The sequence below is a fragment of the Mobula birostris genome, chromosome 21, assembly GCF_030028105.1.
Source record: "Mobula birostris isolate sMobBir1 chromosome 21, sMobBir1.hap1, whole genome shotgun sequence".
NCBI classification, from domain to species: Eukaryota; Metazoa; Chordata; class Chondrichthyes; order Myliobatiformes; family Myliobatidae; genus Mobula; species Mobula birostris.
Genome location: NC_092390.1, coordinates 33353041 through 33377154, shown reverse-complemented (window position 1 = coordinate 33377154; position 24114 = coordinate 33353041). Strand labels below are relative to the sequence as shown.

At 41.0% G+C, this 24114-nt stretch overlaps 1 protein-coding gene across 1 annotated transcript in view; it reads left to right on the top strand.

The window, feature by feature from the left end:
- rnls (renalase, FAD-dependent amine oxidase) overlaps nt 1-24114 on the top strand; it is a 165892-nt gene that overhangs the window by 12099 nt on the left and 129679 nt on the right. The window contains exons 2-4 of the mRNA XM_072239252.1: nt 387-492; nt 2995-3137; nt 13710-13862. Coding sequence (XP_072095353.1) covers nt 387-492; nt 2995-3137; nt 13710-13862 — 402 coding nt within the window. The remainder of the gene's footprint in view (nt 1-386; nt 493-2994; nt 3138-13709; nt 13863-24114) is intronic.

Here is a 24114-nt window from a genome sequence, read left to right as displayed (position 1 = left end):
TCTCTAAAGTTTATAGAAAATGGTGTGAAAATTTTTTTTAAAATCCAGTGAACAGTAGTTCTGTGAATGAAAAGGCCTTGTTAATGAGAGAGATCAGAGGAGAATGGCCAGACTGGTTCATGCTGACAGAAAGGCAGCAGTGACTCAAATAACCACGAGTTACAACAGTGGTGTGCAGACGAGAATCTCTGAGCGCACAGCACATCTAAGCTTGAAGTGGATGGGCGACAGCAACTGAAGGCAATGAACATGGTTCAGGACTTACCTAATAAACTGGCCACTGAGTGTATTCCTTCTAGCTTCTGGTGAGAGTGTGATGAGAGTGTAACTTTGTGCTATGTGATGAGGAATGGCAATGTTAAAACTAAACATTTTTTTGTTTTAAGGAGGAAGAATGTGCACAAGCAGGAATCCCCACAATCCAAACTGTACGGCTGACCTAGGAGCACAGTACATTACAGTGACCCCATACTATGCAGAAAAGCATCAAAGGTACTTGCTGAGATTCTTTATATGATTAATCAGTACCAATGCAGTAATCTTGATAAAGCAACAGAATTGCTATAAGACATCATTATCTTAAAGTTAAAACAATGAGTGAACAACACAAGCAACACAGACAACAACAATACAATAAATAAGAACAGCAAAACAAGCTCCTTTCTCATCCTCCCTCTCACTCACCAACCCACCCACCCACTCACACACATAAACAAGTCTCCAACTCCATGACAGGCCGCTTCCAACCCTCTGACCTCCAGTTTGACATCAAGATTGCAGGTGTAGTGGACAGTGAGGAAGGCTATCTGGACCAGCTGGAAAAATGGGCTGAAAAATGGCAGATGGAATTTAACGCAGTGTGGTGTTGCACTTTGGAGGACAAAATGGGGTAGGACTCACACAGTGAATGGTAGGGCCCTGGGAGTGCGGTGGAATAAAGTGATCTGGTAGCATCACAGGTAGATAGGGTCATAAAGAGAGCTTTTTGCACATTGTCCTTTATGAATTGGAAGTACTGAATACAGGAGTTGGGATGTTATGTTGAAGTTGTATTGGTGAGGCCAAATTTAGAGTATTGTGTGCATTTTTGGTCAACTACTTACAGAAAAGATATAAATAAGAGTAAAAGAGGAAAGAGAAAACTTACAAAGATATTGCTGGGACTTGAGGACCTGAGTTCTAGGAAAAGGTTACATAGGTTAGCACTTAATTTTCTGGAGTATAGGAGAATAAGGGGAGATTTGATAGATGTATACAAAATTATGAGGGATATAGAGAGACTTTTTCCACTGGGGTTGGGTGAAAGTAGAACTAGAGATCATAGGATTTAGGGTGAAAGGTGAAATATTTAAGTAGAACGTGAGGGGGAATTTCTTCACTCATAGGGTGGTGCAAGTGTGGAATGAGTTGCCAATGGAAGTGAAGGATGTAGGTTAAATTACACGATTTAATAGAAGTTTGGATAAGCACGTGGATGGGAGGAGTATGGAGGGCTGTGGTCTGAGGTGTGAGTGTTGGGACGAGGCAGAATAATAGTTCTCAATGGGCCAAAGGACCTGTTCCTCTGCTGTAGTGTTCTATAGCTCTATGTTGTAGCACAAGTTGTTTGAAAACAAATATCAGGATTTGAAATTATTAAATTTAAGTACAAGTAATCAATGTGGATCAACAAGATTGGCATAGGGAGGTAGGCAAGGGGAACAGAATGTAGAAGACACGGTAGAGTTTGTCTTGAGGTTTGTCCGAGTGGAGGCTGTGACTAGCGGTGTGCCACAGGGATCAGTGCTGGGTCCATTGTTATTTGTCATCTATATCAATGATCTGGATGATAATGTGGTAAATTGGATCAGCAAATTTGCTGATGATACAAAGATTGGAGGTGTAGTAGACAGTGAGGAAGGTTTTCAGAGCCTGCAGAGGGACTTGGACCAGCTAGAAAAATGGGCTGAAAAATGGCAGATGGAGTTTAATACAGACAAGTGTGAGGTATTGCACGTTGGAAGGACAAACCAACGTAGAACATACAGGGTTAATGGTAAGGCACTGAGGAGTGCAGTGGAACAGAGGGATCTGGAAATACAGATACAAAATTCCCTAAAAGTGGCGTCACAGGTAGATAAAGTCTTAAAGAGAGCTTTTGGTACATTGGCCTTTATTAATCAAAGTATTGAGTATAAGAGCTGGAATGTTATGATGAGGTTGTATAAGGCATTGGTGAGGCCGAATCTGGAGTATTGTGTTCAGTTTTGGTCACCAAATTACAGGAAGGATATAAATAAGGTTGAAAGAGTGCAGAGAAGGTTTACAAGGATGTTGCCGGGACTTGAGAAACTCAGTTACAGAGAAAGGTTGAATAGGTTAGGACTTTATTCCCTGGAGCATAGAAGAATGAGGGGAGATTTGATAGAGGTATATAAAATTATGATGGGTATAGATAGAGTGAATGCAAGCAGGCATTTTCCACTGAGGCTAGGGGAGAAAAAAACCAGAGGACATGGGTTAAGGGTGAGGGGAGAAAAGTTTAAAGGGAACATTAGTGGGGCTTCTTCACACAGAGAGTGGTGGGAGTACGGAATGAGCTGCCAGACAAGGTGGTAAATGCGGGTTCTTTTTTAACATTTAAGAATAAATTGGAAAGATACATGGATGGGAGTTGTATGGAGGGATATGGTCCGTGTGCAGGTCAGTGGGACTAGGCAGAAAATGGTTCGGCACAACCAAGAAGGGCCAATAGGCCTGTTTCTGTGCTGTAGTTTTTTCTATGGTTTCTATGGTTTATGAAGACTTAAGATTAGATATAACATGGCTAAAGATTCAAGAAGCAATGTGACTGGAGTATGAATTTGTGTAAGTCACCCTGCACAAGTGGAGTGATGAGATTTGCAAATTACCTTAGGATAAGCTCCAGTTCTATTTCAATACAATATTGGTGAATATCTCACTTTGATAAAGTGGAAAAATTGCAAAAAGACATCTGAATGCTTTTTCTTTCAGTTTTTATGAAGAGTTGCTGTCACGTGGCATTTTAAAACCTCTGCTCAGTCGTGTGGAAGGAATGACAATAAAAGAAGGAATCTGTAACTATGTGACCCCACAAGGGATCTCTTCTATTGTCAAATATTACCTCAGTGACTCAGGTAATGGATCGTGGATCAATTTTATGATAGCCATTTTGCCAAATGCTTAACAATAGTTGTTTGCCAAAGCAGAAGTTCTACAATGAATATATTCAAGTGGTGATGTCACACTTCTTAATAATTTAGTTGCAATTTATGAGCATGGATAAGGAATATTTTGTTATTTTTAGAAGGGTTGAATTTACTTTTGAATTTGCTGTAAGTCTCAGAGCATAGAAAGAGCTTCAGGGAAACTCCAGCAACACAGCTGGAGTTTATGAGTCAGTCAGGTAGCAGATAACAAATTATCTTGTGACAGGTGTTAGTATTTTGAGTGTAAAAGTCTAGAGGATAACCTGTGGGTAGGTTACTGTACTAATCCTTGACCCTGTTAGATTACTGAGCAGATAGAAACATAAACCTCATAAAGATAGGTGTTTTGCTATTTGAAAGGGAGTTAATTGGGGGATATGTACTCCAAGAATGGTGTTGCCATCACAAAAGGTGATGTTAAAAGAGATCCAGGTGAAATTTAGACTCGATGGCAAACATCTCTGATAACCAGAGGAAGGAAGCCACCAATAAGACAAATGGGTTGCTGAGTTATGGAGCACGTTTAACAAGGGTGGTGGGTTAAATTCTGAACAGAGATTTGCACGAAGAATAGAGCCCCGTTTTGATCCTTTTACTGCTAGGAAGGGATTTAAAAATTGAAAGATTCTTGATTAGTCAGGGCATCAAAGGTTACAGGGAGAGGACAGGAGAATGGGGTTGAGAGTGATAATAAATCAGCCTTGATGGAATGGCAAAGCAGACTTGATGATCCCAATGGCCCAATTCTGCTCCTATGTCTTATGGTCTAAGGTTGATCCATAGGAATCAGCCAGTGTTTGCATCCATTTGATGCAGATCACTTACCATTTGGCATTCTGTGAAAAATAGTTCAATAGTGGATTGACTTTGATTGGAGGATACAGATGTTCACTGAAGAACTTTGGGAGTTTGAGGTGTGTTAGCGTTGGAACCTCACTATCATGGCGGGAGCATAAGGGAGAGGGAGAAAACTGCCTTCCAAGCCCAAGAGGAATGCTATATAAAGCAATTATTTGGCAACACTAGCCTACCCTTTACACATACACAAAATGCTGGAAGAACTCAGCAGGTCAGGCAGCATCTATGGAAAAGAGTAAACAGTCAAAGTTTCAGGCCGAGACCCTTCTTTTCCCCAAATCCAAATGTCATCATCATCATCATCATCATCATCATCAGGTGCCATGCCCAGTTTGAGCTTTGACTGCCATGACCCACACACTCCTGTTTCTGGTCAAGTGGATCAATTCATTGGTATTCATTTCCAGTTCTCTGGCTGCTGTCTCTATCATTATTTGTCTTCACCTTCCTCTTGCTTTCTTCCCTTCAATCTTTCCCATAAATACCATGCATTCTAACTCTTCTTTCCCTAATTATATGTCCAATGAAGTCACGTTGCCTTTTCATGATCTCATACATTATTTCTCTTTTTGTGCTTGCTCTGTTCATGACATCCTCGTTAGATATTCGTTTCATCCAAGATATTCTCTGCATCCTCCTCAAAAACCACATCTCTGCTGCTTCAATTCGTTTCCTCATGTTACTAGATATTGTCCAACATTCTGAGCCATATAACATAACTGGATAAACGTTATCAGTGGATGTAAAAAAAAAATCAGGCTACTGATGGCATATTTATGAAGTGTATAAAATGTCTTTACAATGCAGGATATTCATACTTGAAGCTACCTACTGCAGTACCACAATGGTGCAAGAATATATTTGAAGGGAAGGGGTGGCTTTTGGGAGGGCAGGACACTTTCTGCTTTTTAGGGTTTAAATTCTCTCCTGGCTCTGTTGGAGGGCAGTTAATGATGAATGAATGTTAGAGAGCTGGTTTGGTCAGGGTATAGGACACTCACTGGAGAGAATGGGAAGTGTTCTGCTTAGGGAACTGACCCTACAGATAGTGGAGCTTTAACCACAGACTGTGGATTTTTGAATTAGTAATGTCTGTCCCCTGACTTCATCTGAGTGACAGAAGTGGCTTCATGTTGAGTGGAGAGCACTTTTCATTAGGCAGCAGTTTAGCTCCTGGTTTTGTCAAATTAGAATGTGTGGAGCTCCGTGGCAGGAGGTGGTCTAACACCTGATGAAGCCAGTAGTGTTGAGGGTTTATTTCCCTCCATTGACCTGCTGAGTTCCTTCAGCATTCTGTGTATGCTGCTCAAGATTTCTAGCATCTGCAGAATCTCATGTGTTTCTGAGATCGTGAATCTGTTTGGGATAGGGTCTCTTTAAAAGCAGGAGGGGGCGGGTAGGTTGTGAGGACTTTTAGGATGATGTGGAAAGGAGGTAGAATGGGAAAAGAACCTGTATTCCTCTTGGCCTACAAGTGGTTCTTCAGGGGCACTTACTTATCTTTTAATTTAAACAGCTATCGTCTTTTTTTAGCTGCCATGGTTCTTGAAGCCGAGGGAACTTAAATGGCCCAAGGTAAACTTGTAAATTTGGTTCTTTGAGCTCAGTATAACGTTTAAGTAACTAGCTCTCCTCTCAGGATTGTCTGCAATACTCTCTCCCCTCCATTAACTCTAGTACTAAGCAGGTTAGATGATTTTAAAAGTATTAAATCTCACCTCAGCCTTACATTGCCCATGTTGCAGGTTGAAATGATCGCCAAATCATAAGGAGGAAAAAAAAGAACAGTGAAAGTTTGGTTTTACAACTTTTGCAAGTTTCTCAGTCCTTGCTTAAGTATAGTTATTCATAAATTCTAATGTATTTCTTTATTTTTCCTGTAAATGTCTGCAAGAAAATTAATCTCAAGGTAGTATATATTAATGTGTGTGTACTTAAATTTACTTTGACTTTGACATAACCTTGAAACAGAGGCCTATGTTGGTAAAATAGAGGAAAAGGGCAATGGACAGACTGCAAAGCAGGTAGACCTAGAAAATAATTTCAGCAAAACATTCAAAAACCAGATCAAATATTTAGTGATCTTATAACTGGAAGAAGTGTACTTTTTAGTCCATACCACTGAGCAGTCATGTTTCCAGTTACTTTGAACTCCTTCTCAGCAGATGACCTTCACCAGCTAGTGCATTGTGAATTATTTGAATGTGTTTGCATATGTCAGTCAATACCTGAACAGGAATTCTTTCAGTTCAGTCTGTGTGATTTATTCTACACACAAAAGGCAAGTTAATTCTTCCTTGAGCTTCTTTATACATTATACTTACAGCAAAACCATTGCACTGTTGTCAATGCAAGTTGTAATGTGCAAGTTTCCAATATGCAATTAATCCTGCTCTATATTTCCTAAACATAGAAGCCTTAATTCTTTTTGATAATACTAAAGCAGCTATTCTTGAAAAAGCAGCAGTCCAAGTAACTAGAATTATGCAAATCTCTGATTCTGCACAGATTAATGGAATACTGGAACTGATACAGCAAAGCATTATACAAGGAATCCCAACGTTACTGCTTTGGGAAATTGGCATTGCAAGATCATGGTGTTTATGGCTTTTTAAAGAAGTAATATTGGCATGCCATGCAATACTATTTTAGTTTGAGAAAAAAAATGAGAATGGAATTTATAAGCTAAAATACTCCTATCTGTAACTAACACACACACAAGATGCTGGTGGAATGCAGCAGGCCAGGCAGCATCTATAGGAAGAGGTACAGTCGACGTTTCAGGCCCGGACCTTTTGTCAGGACTAACTGAAACAGTTAGTCCTGACGAAGGGTCCAGGCCCGAAACGTCAACTATACCTCTTCCTATAGATGCTGCCTGGCCTGCTGTGTTCCACCCGCATTTTGTGTGTGTGTTGCTTGAATTTCCAGCATCTGCAGATTTTCTCGTGTTTGCGTATCTGTAACTAAATCACTTTGTAGTGCAAAATAATATCTCATGATGCAAAAGTGCACATTACACAGAACATTGTCCATTCATGGGGCATTTATGGAAGTTTATTCTGGATTCTCACTGCAGAGGATGCACTTTGTGTGGATGCAGTGAGGTTGAATGACACACAATTAATACTTTGACACCACTTGCATGAAATGATAAGGATTTCAAACAATGAAGGTCTCACAGTGGGAGGGGTGATGGTCAGTATTTGCTGTTAGATAATGATTGTGGTCCTTTCTGTCCAGTGGACTTGCCCACTAACCCTTCCTGCCAATGTCAGCAGTCATAATCCTACTACTATCCCCATCTTTAACTGCCCCACAACCATCTCCCCCTGAATGCCCCCACTGCACTAAATACCCCAATCACCTCCCTTGCTGATATTAACCCTGATCTGGCTTCATCTATCACCTTCCAGCTTCCCCTCTCCCCACCTTCCTATTCTGGCTTCTTTCCCCCTTCTTTCCAGTCTGGATAAAGAGTTTCAGCCCAAAACGTCAACTGTTTATTCCTTTCCATAGATGCTGCCTGACCTGCCGAGATCTTCAAGCATCTTGTGTGTATTACTCTGAATTTCCAGCATCTGCAGAATCGCTTGTGTTTATGATATTAACTCCTCCGTCCTTCCTCCCTGCTGATACCAGTGACCTCCCTCCCCCAGCAATCATTTGCCCAACTAAAGCATGCAAGTACGGCAGGCAGTGAAAAAAAGCTAATGGCATGCTGGCCTTCATAACAAGGGGAATTGAGTATAAGAGCAAAGAGGGCCTTCTGCAGCTGTACAGGGCCCTGGTGAGACCACACCTGGAGTACTGTGTTTTGGTCTCCAAATTTGAGGAAGGACATTCTTGCTATTGAGGGAGCGCAGCGTAGGTTCACAAGGTTAACTCCCGGGATGGTGGGACTGTCATATGTTGAAAGATTGGAGCGACTGGGCTTGTATACTCTGGAATTTAGAAGGCTGAGAGGGGATCATATTGAAACATATAAGATTATTAAGGGATTGGACAGGCTGCAGGCAGGAAGCATGTTCCCACTGATGGGTGAGTCCAGAACCAGAGGCCACAGTTTAAGAATTAGGGGTAGGCCATTTAGAACGGGGTTGAGGAAAAACTTTTTCACCCAGAGAGTGGTGGATATATGGAATGCTCTGCCCCAGGAGGCTGTGGAGGCCAAGTCTCTGGATGCTTTCAAAAAAGAGATGGGTAGAGCTCTTAAAGATAGAGGAATCAAAGGTTATGGGGATAAGGCAGGAACTGGATACTGATAGTGGATGATCAGCCATGATCACAGTGAATGGCGGTGCTGGCTCAAAGGGCCGAATGGCCTACTCCTGCACCTATTGTCTATTGTCTATAAAACTACCCTGCCCGCACAGCCTTTTCACAATCTCTGCTATCCATAATGGCGGCACTTTGCTGAGGCAAGTGTTTTATGAGAGTCTAATCATATGAGGGTGTATTCTATGCTCCGTGGTGCCTTGGGCTTTGCGCACGGTAGAATATCAGGGATGGAGGTGAGCAGAGTGGCAGCTGAGGGCCAGTAGATGTTCACACGGTCCTGAGACAGACTCTCCACTCTGTGCTGGCTTAAAGGTCTGTTTATGGGTGCATTGCAATAGTAAGTGTCATGCCTTTTTTCTTTTAATTTGCATCGGGGAACAGTCTAATATGCCTTTGTATGAATTGGATTTCTTCATTGGTGAATTGAGGCAGTGTGCGATGACTATATAATTGATCATAGTAACATTTACAGAGAGGCTCTGCTGGAGCTGTTGCTTCACATCTCCAACAACCCAGCTCTGTTCCTCACCTCTGGGCTTTCCACGTGAAGTTTCCACATTCTCCCTTGCTGGCTTTCCTTTTGGGATTCTGGTTTTCTCCCACATCCCAAAGATGTGTGGGTTGTTAGGCAAATTAGCCACTATAAATTGACCCTGTTGTGTAGATGAGTGCTGAAATCTGGGAGGAGTTGATGGGAAAATAGAGAAAATAGGATTAGTGTAGATGGGCATTTGATGGTCAACAATCACAAAGATGTGTGGGTTGTTAGGCAAATTAGCCACTATAAATTGACCCTGTTGTGTAGATGAGTGCTGAAATCTGGGAGGAGTTGATGGGAAAATAGAGAAAATAGGATTAGTGTAGATGGGCATTTGATGGATTCAATGGGCTTATGTGTATATTTCTGTGCTGTCTGACTCTATGAATGTCTAGGTTGTGAAATAAATTCAGAAAGTGCTGGAAAGACATGGCCATGGTCTGCTATGACATACAACAAGCATACTACCTTTAATTTAAACACAAGAGATTCTGCAAATGCTGGAAATCCAGAGCAACACACACAAAATGCTGGAGGATCTCAGCAGGTCAGGCAGCATCTATGGAACTGAATAAACAATTGATATTTCAGGCAGATACTCTTCATCAGGACAGGGAAGGAAGGGGGTAGAAGCTTGAACCTCCTTCTTTTCCAGTCCTGATGAAGGATCTCAACTGAAAACACCAACTGTTTATTCATTTCCATAGATTCTACTGGCCTGCTGGTTCCTCCAACATTTTGTGCTGTGATGGTCATGGGTATTCTGACTAAAGATATTATATATTGTAACTGCCAAATCTTCAAGAGCTAGTTCACTTCCATGGCAAGTTATTGGCCAAGACCCATTGTTTGAGTGGTGGGACCCCCTCTCTACCAAGGAGAAGATACTTCCAGCTAACAAAGTTGTTCAAACACAGTTCATTTATTTTCAGTGATATATGTTTAAATTCAAACATTCTTAAAATACATTTAAACACAGGGGATTTTCTACCTTGTAAAAGATTTCCAAATTACAAGCCAGTTCTAAAACACAAAGGATTTCCAAATCATTGATACTATTCCTTAAGCTAAAAAGACATACCCATGAGTTGCAGACGAACCAGTCATCTGTCACAGAAATCAAAGGCAGAGGAATGAATTCTAATTTACTATCATTCTATCATTCTTCTTGATGTTCCTGGACCATTCCTAAAAAGTGTAAACTGTTCTCTTAATTTAACCATATAACAATTACAGCACGGAAACAGGCCATCTCGGCCCTTCTAGTCCATGCCGAAAGCTTACTCTCACCTAGTCCCACTGACCTGCACTGAGCCCATAACCCTTCATTCCTTTCCTGTCCATATAGCTATCCAATTTTACCTTACATGACAATATTGAACTGGCCTCTACCACTTCTGCTGGAAGCTTGTTCCATACAGCTACCACTCTCTGAGTAAAGAAGTTCCCCCTCATGTTACCCCTAAACTTTTGCCCCCTTACTCTCAACTCATGTCCTCTTGTTTGAATCTCCCCTACTCTCAATAGAAAAAGCCTATCCACGTCAACTCTATCTATCCCCTTCATAATTTCAAATACCTCTATTAAGTCCTCCCTCAACTTTCTACACTCCAAAGAATAAAGACCCAACTTGTTCAACCTTTCTCTGTAACTTAGGTGCTGAAATCCAGGTAACATTCTAGTAAATCTTCTCTGTACTCTCTCTATTTTGTTGACATCTTTCCTATAATTTGGTGACCGGAACTGTACACAATGCTTCAAATTTGGACTTACCAATGCCTTGTACAATTTTAACATTACATCCCAACTCCTATACTCAATGCTCTGATTTATAAAGGCCAGCATACCAAAAGTTTTCTTCACCACCCTATCCACATGCGATTCCACCTTCAGGGAATTATGCACCATTAGTCCTAGATCCCTCTGTTCTACTGCATTCTTCAATGCCCTATCATTTACCATGTAAGTCCTATTTTGATTAGTCCTACCAAAATTTATCACCTCACATTTATCAGCATTAAGCTCCATTTGCCATCTTTCAGCCCACTCTTCTAACTGGCCTAAATCTCTCTGCAAGCTTTGAAAACCTACTTCATTATCCACAACGCCACCTATCTTAATATCATCTGCATACTTACTAATCCAATTTACCACCCCAACATCCAGATCATTAATGTATATGACAAACAACATTGGACCCAGTACAGATCCCTGAGGCACACCACTAGTCACCGGCCTCCAATCTGACAAACAGTTATCCACCACCACTCTCTGGTGTCTCCCATCCAGCCACTGCTGAATCCATTTTACTACCTCAATATTAGTACCTAACAATTGAACTTTCCTAACTAACCTCCTGTGTGGAACCTTGTCAAAGGCCTTACTGAAGTCCATATAGACAACATCCACTGCTTTACCCTTGTCAACTTTCCTAGTAACCTCTTCAAAAAATTCAATAAGATTTGTCAAACATGACCTTCCACGCACAAATCCATGTTGACTGTTCCTAATCAGACCCTGTCTATCCAGATGATTATATATACCATCTCTAAGAATACTTTCCATCAATTTACCCACCACTGATGTCAAACTCACAGGCCGATAATTGCTAGGTTTGCTATTAGAACCCTTTTTAAACAAAGGAACAACATGAGCAATACGCCAATCCTTTGGCACCATCCCCATTTCTAATGACATTTGAAATATTTCTGTCAGAGCCCCTGCTATTTCTACACTAATTTCCCTCAAGGACCTAGGGAATATCCTGTCAGGACCCAGAGACTTATCCACTTTTATATTCCTTAAAAGTGCCAGTACTTCCTCTTCTTTAATCATCATAGTTTCCATAACTTCCCTACTTGTTCCCTTATCTTACATAATTCAATATCCTTCTCCTTCGTGAGTACTGAAGAAAAGAAATTGTTCAAAATCTCCCCCATCTCTTTTAGTTCCACACATTGCTGTCCACTCTGATTCTCTGAGGGACCAATTTTATCCCTCACTATCCTTTTGCTATTAATATAACTGTAGAAACCCTTTGGATTTATTTTCACCTTACTTGCCAAAGCAACCTCGTATCTTCTTTTAGCTTTTCTAATTTCTTTCCTAAGATTCTTTTTACATTCTTTATATTCCTCGAGCACCTCATTTACTTCATGCTGCCTATATTTATTGTAGATATCTCTCTTGTTCTGAACCAAGTCTCCAATATCCCTTGAAAACCATGGCTCTCTCAAACTTTTAACCTTTCCTATCAAACTTTTCAACCTAACAGGAACATAAGGACTCTGTACCCTCAAAATTTCACCTTTAAATGACCTCCATTTCTCTATTACATCCTTCCCATAAAACAATTTGTCCCAATCCACTCCTTCTAAATCCTTTCGCATCATCTTTTGCATTTATACTGTCATTTTTACCACTTGGGTAACTTCACACACATGTGATATTTTTTCAGATACCTTTTACATGGTCGAAAAGCACCTGGAGACAGAGTTCCCAGGTACCCACAATTAATGCTGTGAAGCTGGCTCCATAAGTACATCAATTTTCCAGCTATTAACAGATTTCTATTGATTTTCTAAGTGATTTTATCCATCTGTTCTGCAAGCTTCTTTGAACTAAATAATCTAGCAGCATTGTGTGTTTTGAAACAAGCCAAATTAAATAACCCATTGTCTTACAATGGTCATCCTGAAAGGTTAGGACAGGTGATATGGGGCGGCATCCTGCATTCTATAAACAGTGGACCTGTTTGCAAAGCAGTGTTTTTAAATGTCAAACTGATCAGTCCTTGCCATTTACATTTTAAGAACTGAAGACTGGCTCCCATTTCTGACCAAAGCTAAACAAAGAATGTTAGTTGGAAGTTTAACATTCAAAAACAACACTTGAATCTTCAGAAGTGTCAGCTGCTAATTTAGAAAGCTGAGCTTGGCAAAAAACAAGACCTGATTCGGCTCTGGACAGTGGATATCCATCACAGCGTGTATTGCTCTAACTGTAATTTGCTGCTCCCGAAGAATACAAACTTATGTAATGCTCCAGAAGCTACCAGAATTCATTCTTCAGTATCTAGTTATGATTCATTACATTCAGGAGAGAATGAGATCAGGAAATTGAAAAGGATAAGGAATGGATGAGCGCCAAGTCTGTGATTTGTATTTTGCTTCAAATTTAATACAGGCTGTCCCCAAGTTATGAATGCCTAACTAATTGATATCCATGGATACAAATGAGCTTTCATAATGGTAATACATCCAAAAGTTTAACATCCATACAAATAAATTCAAAAGTCTAATGAACATATGTTCATTCCTATGATTGGCAAAACCAGTTTCTTCTCTTATAGAACATGGAACATAGAACAATACAGCACAGTACAGGCCCTTTGGCCCACAATGTTGTGCTGACATTTTAACCTACTCTGTGATCAATTTAACCCTTTCCTCCTACATAGCGCTCTATTTTTCTATTATCTGTGTACCTCTCCAAGAGTCTCTTTATTGCCTCAATGGCTCTACCACCACCCTGGCAGGCATTCCTCTCTTTCTCCACTTTTGGCAATTGTTCTTTCATACCAGTCTTACAACGTAGTTTTGACGCCTTTCAGTGTAGTACAGTGGAGGTGTGGTTACCACATTGAATGACTCTTGTATATTTTCCGACTTATAAATAAAATTGACTTATAGACATATGTGAAAATGGAACACATTCATTACCTGGGGATAGTCTGAAAGTGTTATAAATTTTTGAAATGTTTCTTATTTTTCTATACCTCATATTTCTGTCTTTGTTCATTTCTACTTACCCTCAAAATCTAGAAGTGTTGTACAATCATCATGTTACCCACATTAACCTCAAAGAAGGAAAACTGGAAGTCTGCCACAAATTTGGTCCTTCAGAAGTATTTGATGCAGTTGTCTTGACAATACCTGCTCCACAAATTCTTCAGCTACAAGGAGATATGAAGTCCTGTAAGTACACTTTCTTATAAAGAGAGCAAAGAATCATTATCATCATTTCATGCATCACTTCTGCCAATACCTGTGACTTGATTTCGTATCACAAAGTATGTGGATTCTTGGTGCTTTGGTATTCGTAATTCTCACCAGTTCTGTCAATGTTATTCTCAATTTGTATCAAAGTGCGAACAATCAGCCAACCAGCAACATAGCTGTTTGAAATTTGTGTGCCAGATTGACTGTTCAAGATGGTTGGAAGGTAATGAGTGGTGATATGTGGTCAGAGTGACGGAGGTGGAGACAAAACTATATTTGATCAAACCAAAAGGTTTGGACTTGTGGAAATATATATTGGATAAGTTTAGCTGGTTTATGAGCCAAGTGCTACATGATCTAATTTCTAGATCTTTCTCTCTTCGTGAAGTCTTCTTTTGAGCTCCTCACTGTTCATTACATTTTCAAATTTTGAATCATCTGCAGACTTTGCATATGCTTGCACACTCAAATTCATCAAAATATCAAGAAGATTACCAGTCCAATTTTCTCTGGAGTGAAAGGGAATCATTTACTACTATTTTTGACTCTTTATCCCATAACCAACTTCCTGTACGTATTGTCATTTTCCCTTAAATCCTATGAACTTTATTTTCCCAACATCCATTGTGTGGCACTTTGCTAAGATGCTACACATTTGTCTACTACATAACCCTCAACATCACCCTCCATCAAAGAACTCACTCTACTTCCTACTTACAATCTTTAACAACAATTAAATGAACAGGAAATTTAAAACGTTACACCATTTCATAGATGCACCTGTAAGTTTACTTCTGAGTGGCACATATTGATGTCCAAGAGATTAAGGGTTGACATCTCCAGGAATATTGAAATAGGGTAATTCTTTGAGAGGCCATTGAATTGAATTGAATTGACTTTATTTCTTACATCCTTCACATACATGAGGAGTAAAAATCTTTACGTTATGTCTCTGTTTAAATATGCAATGTGCAATCATAGTAATTTTCAATAATTTTCATAAATAGAACAGTCAATATAACATAGAAATACACCCACATCAGTGTGAGTTAATCACTCTGATGGCCTGGTGGAAGAAGCTGTCCCAGAGCCTGTTGGTCCTGGCTTTTATGCTGCAGTACTGATTCCCGGATGGTAGCAGCTGGAACAGTTTGTGGTTGGGGTGACTCAGATCCCCAGTGATCCTTCGGGCCCTTTTTTCAGACACACCTGTCTTTGTAAATATCCTGAACCATTGGAAGTTCACAACTACAGATGTGCTGGGCTGTCCGCACCACTCTCTGCAGAGTCCTGCGATTAAGGGAGGTACAGTTCCCATACCAGGCAGTCAGGATGTTTTCAATTGTGCCCCAGTAGGAGGTTCTTAGGATTTGGGGGCCCCTACCAAACTTCCTCAACTGTTTGAGATGAAAGAGACGCTGTTGTGCCTTTTTTCATCACACAGTTGGTGAGTACAGACCTCGTGAGGACCTCGGTGATGTGGATGCCAAGAAACTTAAAAGCTGTTTACCCTCTCAACCCCAGATCTATTGTTGTCAATAGGGGTTAGCTCGTCTCCATTCCTCCTGTAATCCACAACCAGCTCCTTAGTTTTTGCGACATTGAGGGAGAGGTTGTTTTCTTAACACCACTGTGCCAGAAAGATGATTTCTTCCCTGTAGGCCACCTTATTATTGTTTGAGATTAGGCCAACCAATGTAGTGTCGTTGGCAGATTTAATAAGCAGATTAGAGCTACAGTCATGGGTATACAGGGAGTAAAGGAGGGGACTTAATCCACAGTCCTGAGGGGCTCCTGTGTTGAGGGTCAGAGGGACGGAGGTGAGGAAGCCCACTCTTGCCACCTGCGGGCGATCTGACAGGAAGTCCAGGATCTAGCTGCACAAGGCAGGACCAAGGCCAAGGTCTCTGTGCTTCCTGTTGAGCCTGGATGGAACTAGGGTGTTGAATGTTGAAGTGTAGTCCAAGAACAGCATTCTCACATAAGCATCCTCCTTCTCCAGATGTGTAAGGAAGGTATGTAGAGCAGTGGCTATTGTGTCATCTGTCAATCAGTTGTGTCGGTAGGCAAATTGTAGGGGGTCCAGTTTGGGTGGTAGCAAGCTGCAGATGTAGTCCTTGACCAGCTCACAAAGCATTTGCTTATTATTGAGATTTATTTATTCCTTTGAACTTGTCACATAAAAGTCCTTTGGTCATTAGTTACAGACGACAGTGGTTTTTTTTGACAGTAGATGCCAGACTAGGCTAAAATTCTTTGGTTTCCAGGTTCACTTCCCTTGAGTAGTTAAATGGTGTGCACAATTTGCCAAACTAAAGTAACGGTTCTTAATTTGAGGTTTTCTTTAGGATAACTAATGTCCTTTGAAGCCCTGGTCATGAAACCAGGTTATTCTGTGGATTTTTCACTCCTTCGGTCCATTAAGTTCTTTTTTGCTTTTATTTTGCCAGTGTTAATTTTGGCAAGTCCTTGTCCCTGATTCATTAGTTTCCTCAGGATATCTTGGGGCAGCATCCACCTTCTTGAACATAAAAACTGTCTGTAAGTAATAGTTCAAATCTTAGTTTTCTTACTTAAATTTAAAAACATCATTGGTGTTTATTTTAAGAGACCCACATTGTTTTTGAGCAGCCTGGTTTCCCTTATTGTAATGTTTCTATCAGATTCCCAGTTTTGTAGAATCTGTTATGCCATCGGTCACTGTTTTTCACGTTTCCTGGATCATCTGTTAGACTGTATTTTACGTTTTCCTCATCCCCATCTGGTTGTTTATTTGTAAAGCAGAGCTCTTGCCCTTTAGGAGTATTAAACTGGTTCTGTGTTATATTGCTTCTGATGATTTCTTGCTTGTTCCATTGTGCTTTTACCATTAAAGCTGTCTGGAGATTCGAAATGCAAACACGAGGAAATCTGCAGATGCTGGAAATTCAAGCAACACACACAAAAAATTGTCGGTGAACGCAGCAGGCCAGGCAGCATCTATAGGAAGAGGTACAGTCGACGTTTGGGGCCGAGACCCTTCGTCAGGACTAACTGAAAGAAGAGATAGTAAGAGATTTGAAAGTGGGAAGGGGAGGGGGAGATCTGAAATCATAGGAGAAGACAGGAGGGGGAGGGATGGAGCCAAGAGCTGGACAGGTGATTGGCAAAAGGGATACAAGGCTGGAGAAGGGAGAGGATCATGGGATGGGAAGTCTAGGGAGAGAGAAAGGGGGAGGGGTGCCCAGAGGATGGAGAGCAGGCAAGGAGTTATAGTGAGAGGGACAGAGGGAGAAAAAAGAGAGAGAGGAAAAAAATTGGAAAAAAATAATAAACAAATAAATAAGGGATGGGGTACGACGGGGAGGAGGGGCATTAACGGAAGTTAGAGAAGTCAATGTTCATGCCATCAGGTTGGGGGCTACCCAGACGGAATATAAGGTGTTGTTGACAAGGGAGTCGCGTAAGGAGCGATCCCTGCGGAAAGCAGGGGGAGGGAAAAATGTGCTTAGTGGTGGGATCCCATTGGAGGTGGCGGAAGTTACGGAGAATTACATGTTGGACCCGGAGGCTTGTCCATCCGTTTCCTCCCCCATCCCTTCCCACCGTTCTCCCTCCTGGCACTTTTCCTTGTAAGCAGAACAAGTGCTACACATGCCCTTACACTTCCTCCCTCACCACCATTCAGGGCCCCAGACAGTCCTTCCAGGTGAGGCAACACTTCACCTGTGAGTCGGCTGGGGTGATATGCTGCGTCCGGTGCTCCTGATGTGGCCTTCTATATATTGGCGAGACCCAACGCAGGCTGGGAGACCGTTTCGCTGAACACCTACGCTCTGTCCGCCAGAGAAAGCAGGATCTCCCAGTGGCCACATATTTTAATTCCACGCCCCATTCCCATTCTGATATGTCCATCCATGGCCTCCTCTACTGTAAAGATGAAGCCACACTCAGGTTGGAGGAACAACACCTTATATTCCGTCTGGGTAGCCTCCAACCTTATGGCATGAACATCGACTTCTCTAACTTCTGTTAATACCTCACCTCCCCTTCGTACCCCATCCGTTATTTATCTGTTTATTTCCCCCCCCTTTTTTTCTCTCTCTCTTTTTTCTCCCTCTGTCCCTCTCCCTAGGCTTCCCGTCCCATGATCCTCTCCCTTCTCCAGCCTTGTATCCCTTTTGCCAATCAACTTTCCAGCTCTTGGCTCCATTCCTTCCCCTCCTGTCTTCTCCTATCATTTTGGATCTCCCCCTCCCCCTCCCACTTTCAAATCTCTTACTATCTCTTCTTTCAGTTAGTCCTGACGAAGGATCTCGGCCCAAAACGTCGACTGTACCTCTTCCTAGAGATGCTGCCTGGCCTGCTGTGTTTACCAGCATTTTTTTGTGTGTATTGGAGATTCGAAAGCCAATTTTATCCAGAATAAGATTTTTGTAGTAGGTTTGAGTTTTATCCCTTGGATTGCTACGCTGAACTTAGTTGTATTGTGGGTGTTTATAATTAAACATAAATGCACTGTTAGGCTGATAATTAAATGCAGTTAATTATCTGTTATAAACCTAATACAGCCTGCTTACTTGTTGGTTCTTAGAGTACTTTTGCGGGAAAGGACCTTGTATATATTCTAGCAATTAAATACTTTTAAGGCATAAGCTATTCCTGGCAACATGAAGTTTAAAATCCCCTTTTAAAGCCATGCCGCCTTTGTTAGCTGCTTGTCTAAGTCTCCATTTGTGGATCCTGCTGCTACCAGAAAAGTTCTAAATTCAACACCCCCCCCCCCACTAGAGTCCTAAGCCTTTCACTATTTCTTAATTTTACTCAGAGAAACTTTACCAAACAGATTGCCTCTTTTATCCTATCTGGTTGATGATATGAATTAAACCTTAGTCACTGATTACTCCAATTGCTTAATACTTCAGTGATATCCTGTGGGCTTTTGACATGCAATACTGAGTTCCCAATTCTGACTGTTATGCTTTCAGTCGTCAATAACATCTACTGTGTCAAAGCCTTCAAGTTAAATTTCAATCTACAATGCATGCAATTTATTTTTTGTACTTTCTGTTGTGCAAAGAAAATTTACATGTGCGTTAGCTTCTGCTCTTTTCTCCCTATTTTTTTATTTATCTCCCCTGATCTGACTATCTCACATCTTATAGCTTTCTAATGATCTCTTATTATCTCTCATTATCGTTGGTGCCAAGTTCATTGTATCCGGTGAATAGGACAAGGTTTGGAGATCCCGGCTCTTTTTCTCTCTTCAGTTTCCCTGTGCCCAGAAGGGGTTAGCCCAACCCCATTCTGATCCTGTCTCTGCCTATGCGACGTGGAGCAAACCATTCTGGGTCTTCTCTCCTCTGTCACGTAATACTTTATTTTGCATTGTGTTTCTGCTTTTCCCTTGGTCTACCTCCGTTCACAGATGCGATGAAATGATCTGTATGGTTGTCATACAAAACAAAGTTTTTCACTGTACCTTGGTACATGTGACAATAATAAACCAATTTACCAATTTAACAGCGTTCTGAGTTGGAGAGTTTCAAGCCAAAGACACAGAAAGTTTTGCTCTCCGTCAGCTTCCGCATTCTGTATTGCAGATGCGTAACCTACAATGCTGTTCATATTAATATTTATTTTGTAATGTTTTGGTCCAATTTATTCAGTCCTGATTTATTGCAAAACTTGAGCACTGGTTAAAGTTCTAAACACATACTGCCTTTAAGTCTACCATTATATTTGGCGAGCAGCTCAACTTTATTTTCTCCACCTTACTTGCTTCCCATTCTGATGAAATTTGTAACTCTGATCAGGAAGCACACTGTTTCAGGCCACTATTTTGATGAACCCCCAACTATAAGCAATGATTCAGCTACCCACACACTATAATTAATCAGATAGGCACTTACAGCTGACAAGTTGTTCAGTGCAGATGGTAATGGTGAGAATACTGCTGAGGTCCAGAGTTTTCACAGACCTTCCTCTAGATGCTGTCTGGCCTGCTGTGTTCCACCAGCATTTTGTGTGTGTTGCTTTCACAGGGAACCCTCCTTCTGCAAGAAATTAAGTCAGTATCTTCCATCCTGTGTGTGAGCACCCAAATGCTTAGTCCTGGGATGTTCATCTTCTAACACAGTTTCTGAGCTGAGGAAGAAGCCAGATCTGAATTCCTTAGAGTTCAGAAGAATGAGAATTGATCTTATTGAAACACGCAAGGGGAAATGACAGGACCGACATTGAGAGAGTCTTAAACAAGGGGATGTTTTTATTAGATGAGCGTGTAGCCATTTAAAACTGAGTTAAATAGGAATTCCTTCAAGCTTCAAAGTACATTTATTATCGAAGTATGTATAAAGTATGCAACCTTGAGATTTGTCTGCTTACAGGCGGCCATAAAGCAAGAAACCTAAAAGATCCCAATTAACAAAAAAGACAGACCAACCCCCAATCTTCAGAGAAAGAGAGAGAAAAAAATCACAAATCATGCAAACAATAGAAGCAAGCAACAGCATTCTGAACCAGAATGAGTCCATACGCAAATCCCGGGAGCAGCTGGAGTAGGCCCAAAGCCTCAGTCTCAAGTTCATCATATAGCGGGGGAAGCCGCTGCGAAGCTCACAGACACGAATTGCATAGCAGTGTGAACAGCCTCTGTGCCATGGAGAGAGGAGTGAATATCGCAGGAGAGCAAGCAAAATCAGCCTGACCCTTGCCTCTGGTCTTGGCACCCTGCCCTTACAGTCTATCTGGGCCAGTGTTTAAATCATGTAAACACCGGGTCGTGCCCCAAGGGGCCCGAGTGCAGGGCCTAGGCCTCGCCGGCCAGCCCGGAACCATTCTCAACCTCTCCAAGTCAGCTCAGCGTTTAGAACAATGCAACCTCGCACCCAGTTTAGATGGATGGGCATCAAAACTTCTTCGCCTCGACTCTTCTTCAAATGACTCGCTGCAACTCCATCTCCGTCTCTGAAACTGCCTCGAACATGTTGCGCCCTGACTTTGCAACACACCAGCACGGCTCATCCTTCGAGACATCTTCACCTCCGCTCGCATCTTCATTGTTTGTGGTGATAGTATACCACAATTTACCACATAAAAGTTGTTATTGATGTTTTTAGTCATATTTCTTGCCTTCTGAATTACCAATAAACTGTCGCACACTTGAGTAGCGCCATACTTTTTGCTGAGTGAGGTTAATCTCCAGAATTCTCTTTCTCGGAGGGTTGTGGAAGTGAAATTGTTGGGACTATTTAAAGCGAAGGTAAGTACACTCTTAAGGTGAAGGAATACAGACTATGAGGGAAGTGATACAGAAAGAAGTTGTGCCCTGTGGCAGATCAGCCATGATTATATTGATTGGCAGTCAGGCTTGGAGGGGCTGGTGGCCTATATCTGCTTCTAGTTTCTCTGAAGCTGAAGCACAAATAAAATTCAACCAATATGTCTTTTTGTGTATTTACATCTGTAGGAATATAGGAAAGAATACTGGAATGTGTGCTGCTGATCAACCACACATATCCATTGACTGGTTGTGAATCCATAACCCTTACTGTCCTGACTTAATGCAAGCATATTAATCATAGATTTGAAGATTTCATTTTGCCCCAAGTCCTGGTAGCTTTTCTTGTGGGAAGCTTTTGATTTCAGAAGTCAGATTTGTGTGAAGAAATAATTCTTGTTATCTCTAATGGCTGAACTCCAATTTTAAGGTTATGCCCTTATTGTGTGCTTTCTCCAAAAGAGGAAATAATTTCTCAGCACACACCCTAATAAGTCCTTTAATGATTTTAAACACATCAATTTGATCACTCCTTAATCTTTTGCATTCACTGGGATAGAAATCAAGTCCATGACCTTGTAACTTAACTCTTTCAGTCCGAGTAGCATTCTGCTAAATCGGCACAAAGGCTGCTCAGGAAGTATGATTAAAGAAAGGACATCACACACTTAGAAGTAAATGGGATTTAAAAAAGCACCTCTGATTGCATCTGTGGGTGTTGCTTAGTAACTGCATCAGAAAATGAGGATTGAAAAAAGGAAGTGAAATTAAACTAATTACTGCTCACACCAAGGTCATGAAAGGAGAGTAAACCAGTAATATTTCCACATTGATCCCCGTCCTCTGGGGAATTTCGGTCTGAGTTCACGAGTAATGTGACCAGTTCTGCTTTTCATTTTGTATTTTTAGAAGAGTATAATATAATGTTAAACTGCTTTAACAGTTTACAAAAAAAATCTTATATGACCAGCTACCTTCACCAACTTGGGTCTGCAGAGGAATATACTCCTTGGCCACTTTATTAGGTACATCTGTACACCTGTTCATTAATGCAAATATCTAATCAGCCAATCTTGTGGCAGCAACTCAGTGCATAAAAGCTGTATTGTCAAGAGATTCATTGTTGTTCTGACCAAACATCAGAATGGAGAAGAAATGTGATCTAAGTGATTTTGACCGTGGAATGATTACTGGTGACAGAAGGGATAGTTTGAGTACCTCAGAAACCATCGGTCTCCTGGGATTTTCACACACAGCAGTCTCTAAGGTTTACAGAGAATGGTGCGAAAAACAAAAAAAAATATGCAGTGAGTGGCAGTTCTGTGGAGAAAGTCTTGTTAATGAGAGAGGTTGGAGGAGAATGGCCAGACCGGTTCCAGCTAACAGGAAAGTGACAGTAGATTCAAAGATAAGTGATTCAAAGTGCATTTATTAACAAAGTACATATGCAGCATACAACTCTGAAATTCATCTTCCCCACGGACAGTCAAAAAACAAAGAACCATGGAACCAACCCGTTCAAAGAAAAATATCAAATATAAAAACCCCACTCCCACCCACACGCAAGAACTCGTGCAAGATGGCAGCAAAATCAAAAGAGCCAAAACACAGAACATAAAACACAAAATCATAAGGAATATTTCAGTACTTTTCAGCTCAAATGACCACACATTGCAACAGTGGTGTGCAGAAGACCATCTCTGAACACACATGTTGAACCTTGAACTGGATGGGCTACGGCAACAGAAGATCACGAACATACACCTAGTGGCCACTTTATTAAGTACAAGAGGTATCTAATAAAGAGGCTGTATTATAAGATGGCACTCAATGTAACTTGATTCTGTACTATGCAGATCTCTGTGATAACCATGACAATTACTTTATAGCCGTCTGCAAAAATGAAATTTCTTAAAAATATGCTTCATAGCTTTGGTGTGCTTTTAAATAATTTCAAGTCTAGAATTTGACCGTCAATGGATTTTGAGGTTGTAGCGATCCTGACATAGATTATTGTCAAAGCCTTGTGTCATTGCTGCTTAAGTATTTACAATCCCAAAAGGTTATGGGGCTGGAAATATAAACCAGGTCTGTGATAAATTATTTAAAAAGTAATCTAATGGTTTAAAGATTGTTTGAGCTAATGGTTGAGATTGTCAGTCTCTGTCTTCTTTTTACCATCTTTATATGCGAGGACTATGTTGCGTTAGAGCTCAAAAAGCTCTAAGTGCAATTTTCAATCAAAAGAACTAAAACCTAAATAAGCCAAAAATTGGCAACTATGTTGCAGAAATAATCAGAGCACAAATATAATCAAAACACAGGGTAACCGTGTGCTACTTGGGTTCTGTGATGGTTCTAATTTGAATACATTGGAAAAGCACTATATCAGTACTTTTTTCATACTAAACTGCTTCATAGATGTGCAAACCCAGCTAGAATGACTCCTCAGCTTTTTTCTCCACTCCTGCCGAAGAAATTTGGCCCAAAACGTTGACTGTACTTTTTTCCATGGATGCTGCCTGGCCTGCTTGTGTGTTTTGCTCGGATTTCCAGCATCTGCAGATTTTCCCCTGTTTGTGACATGAACTTTATCACTTTACCCAGTGGTTTCCCTTGTGTCTGGCTGTGTAGCTGTCTAATAGGTGGGACATGCACAAAATAAACTCATTAATTCCTATTGTATTAGCCCATTATTGAACATAGAGCATAGAGCATAGTACACTACAGCACAGTACAGGCCTTTAGCCCACAATGTTATGCTGACCTTTTAATCTACTCTAAGATCAATCTAATACTTCCCTTTCACATAGTCCTCAGTTTTTCCATCACCCATATGCCTATCTAGGAGTCTCTTAAATGCTCCTAATATATCTGCCTCTATCACCACCCTGGCGGGGCATTCAACACACCCACCAATCTCTGTGTAAAAAAAAAATTACCTCTGACATCCCCCCGTACATTCCT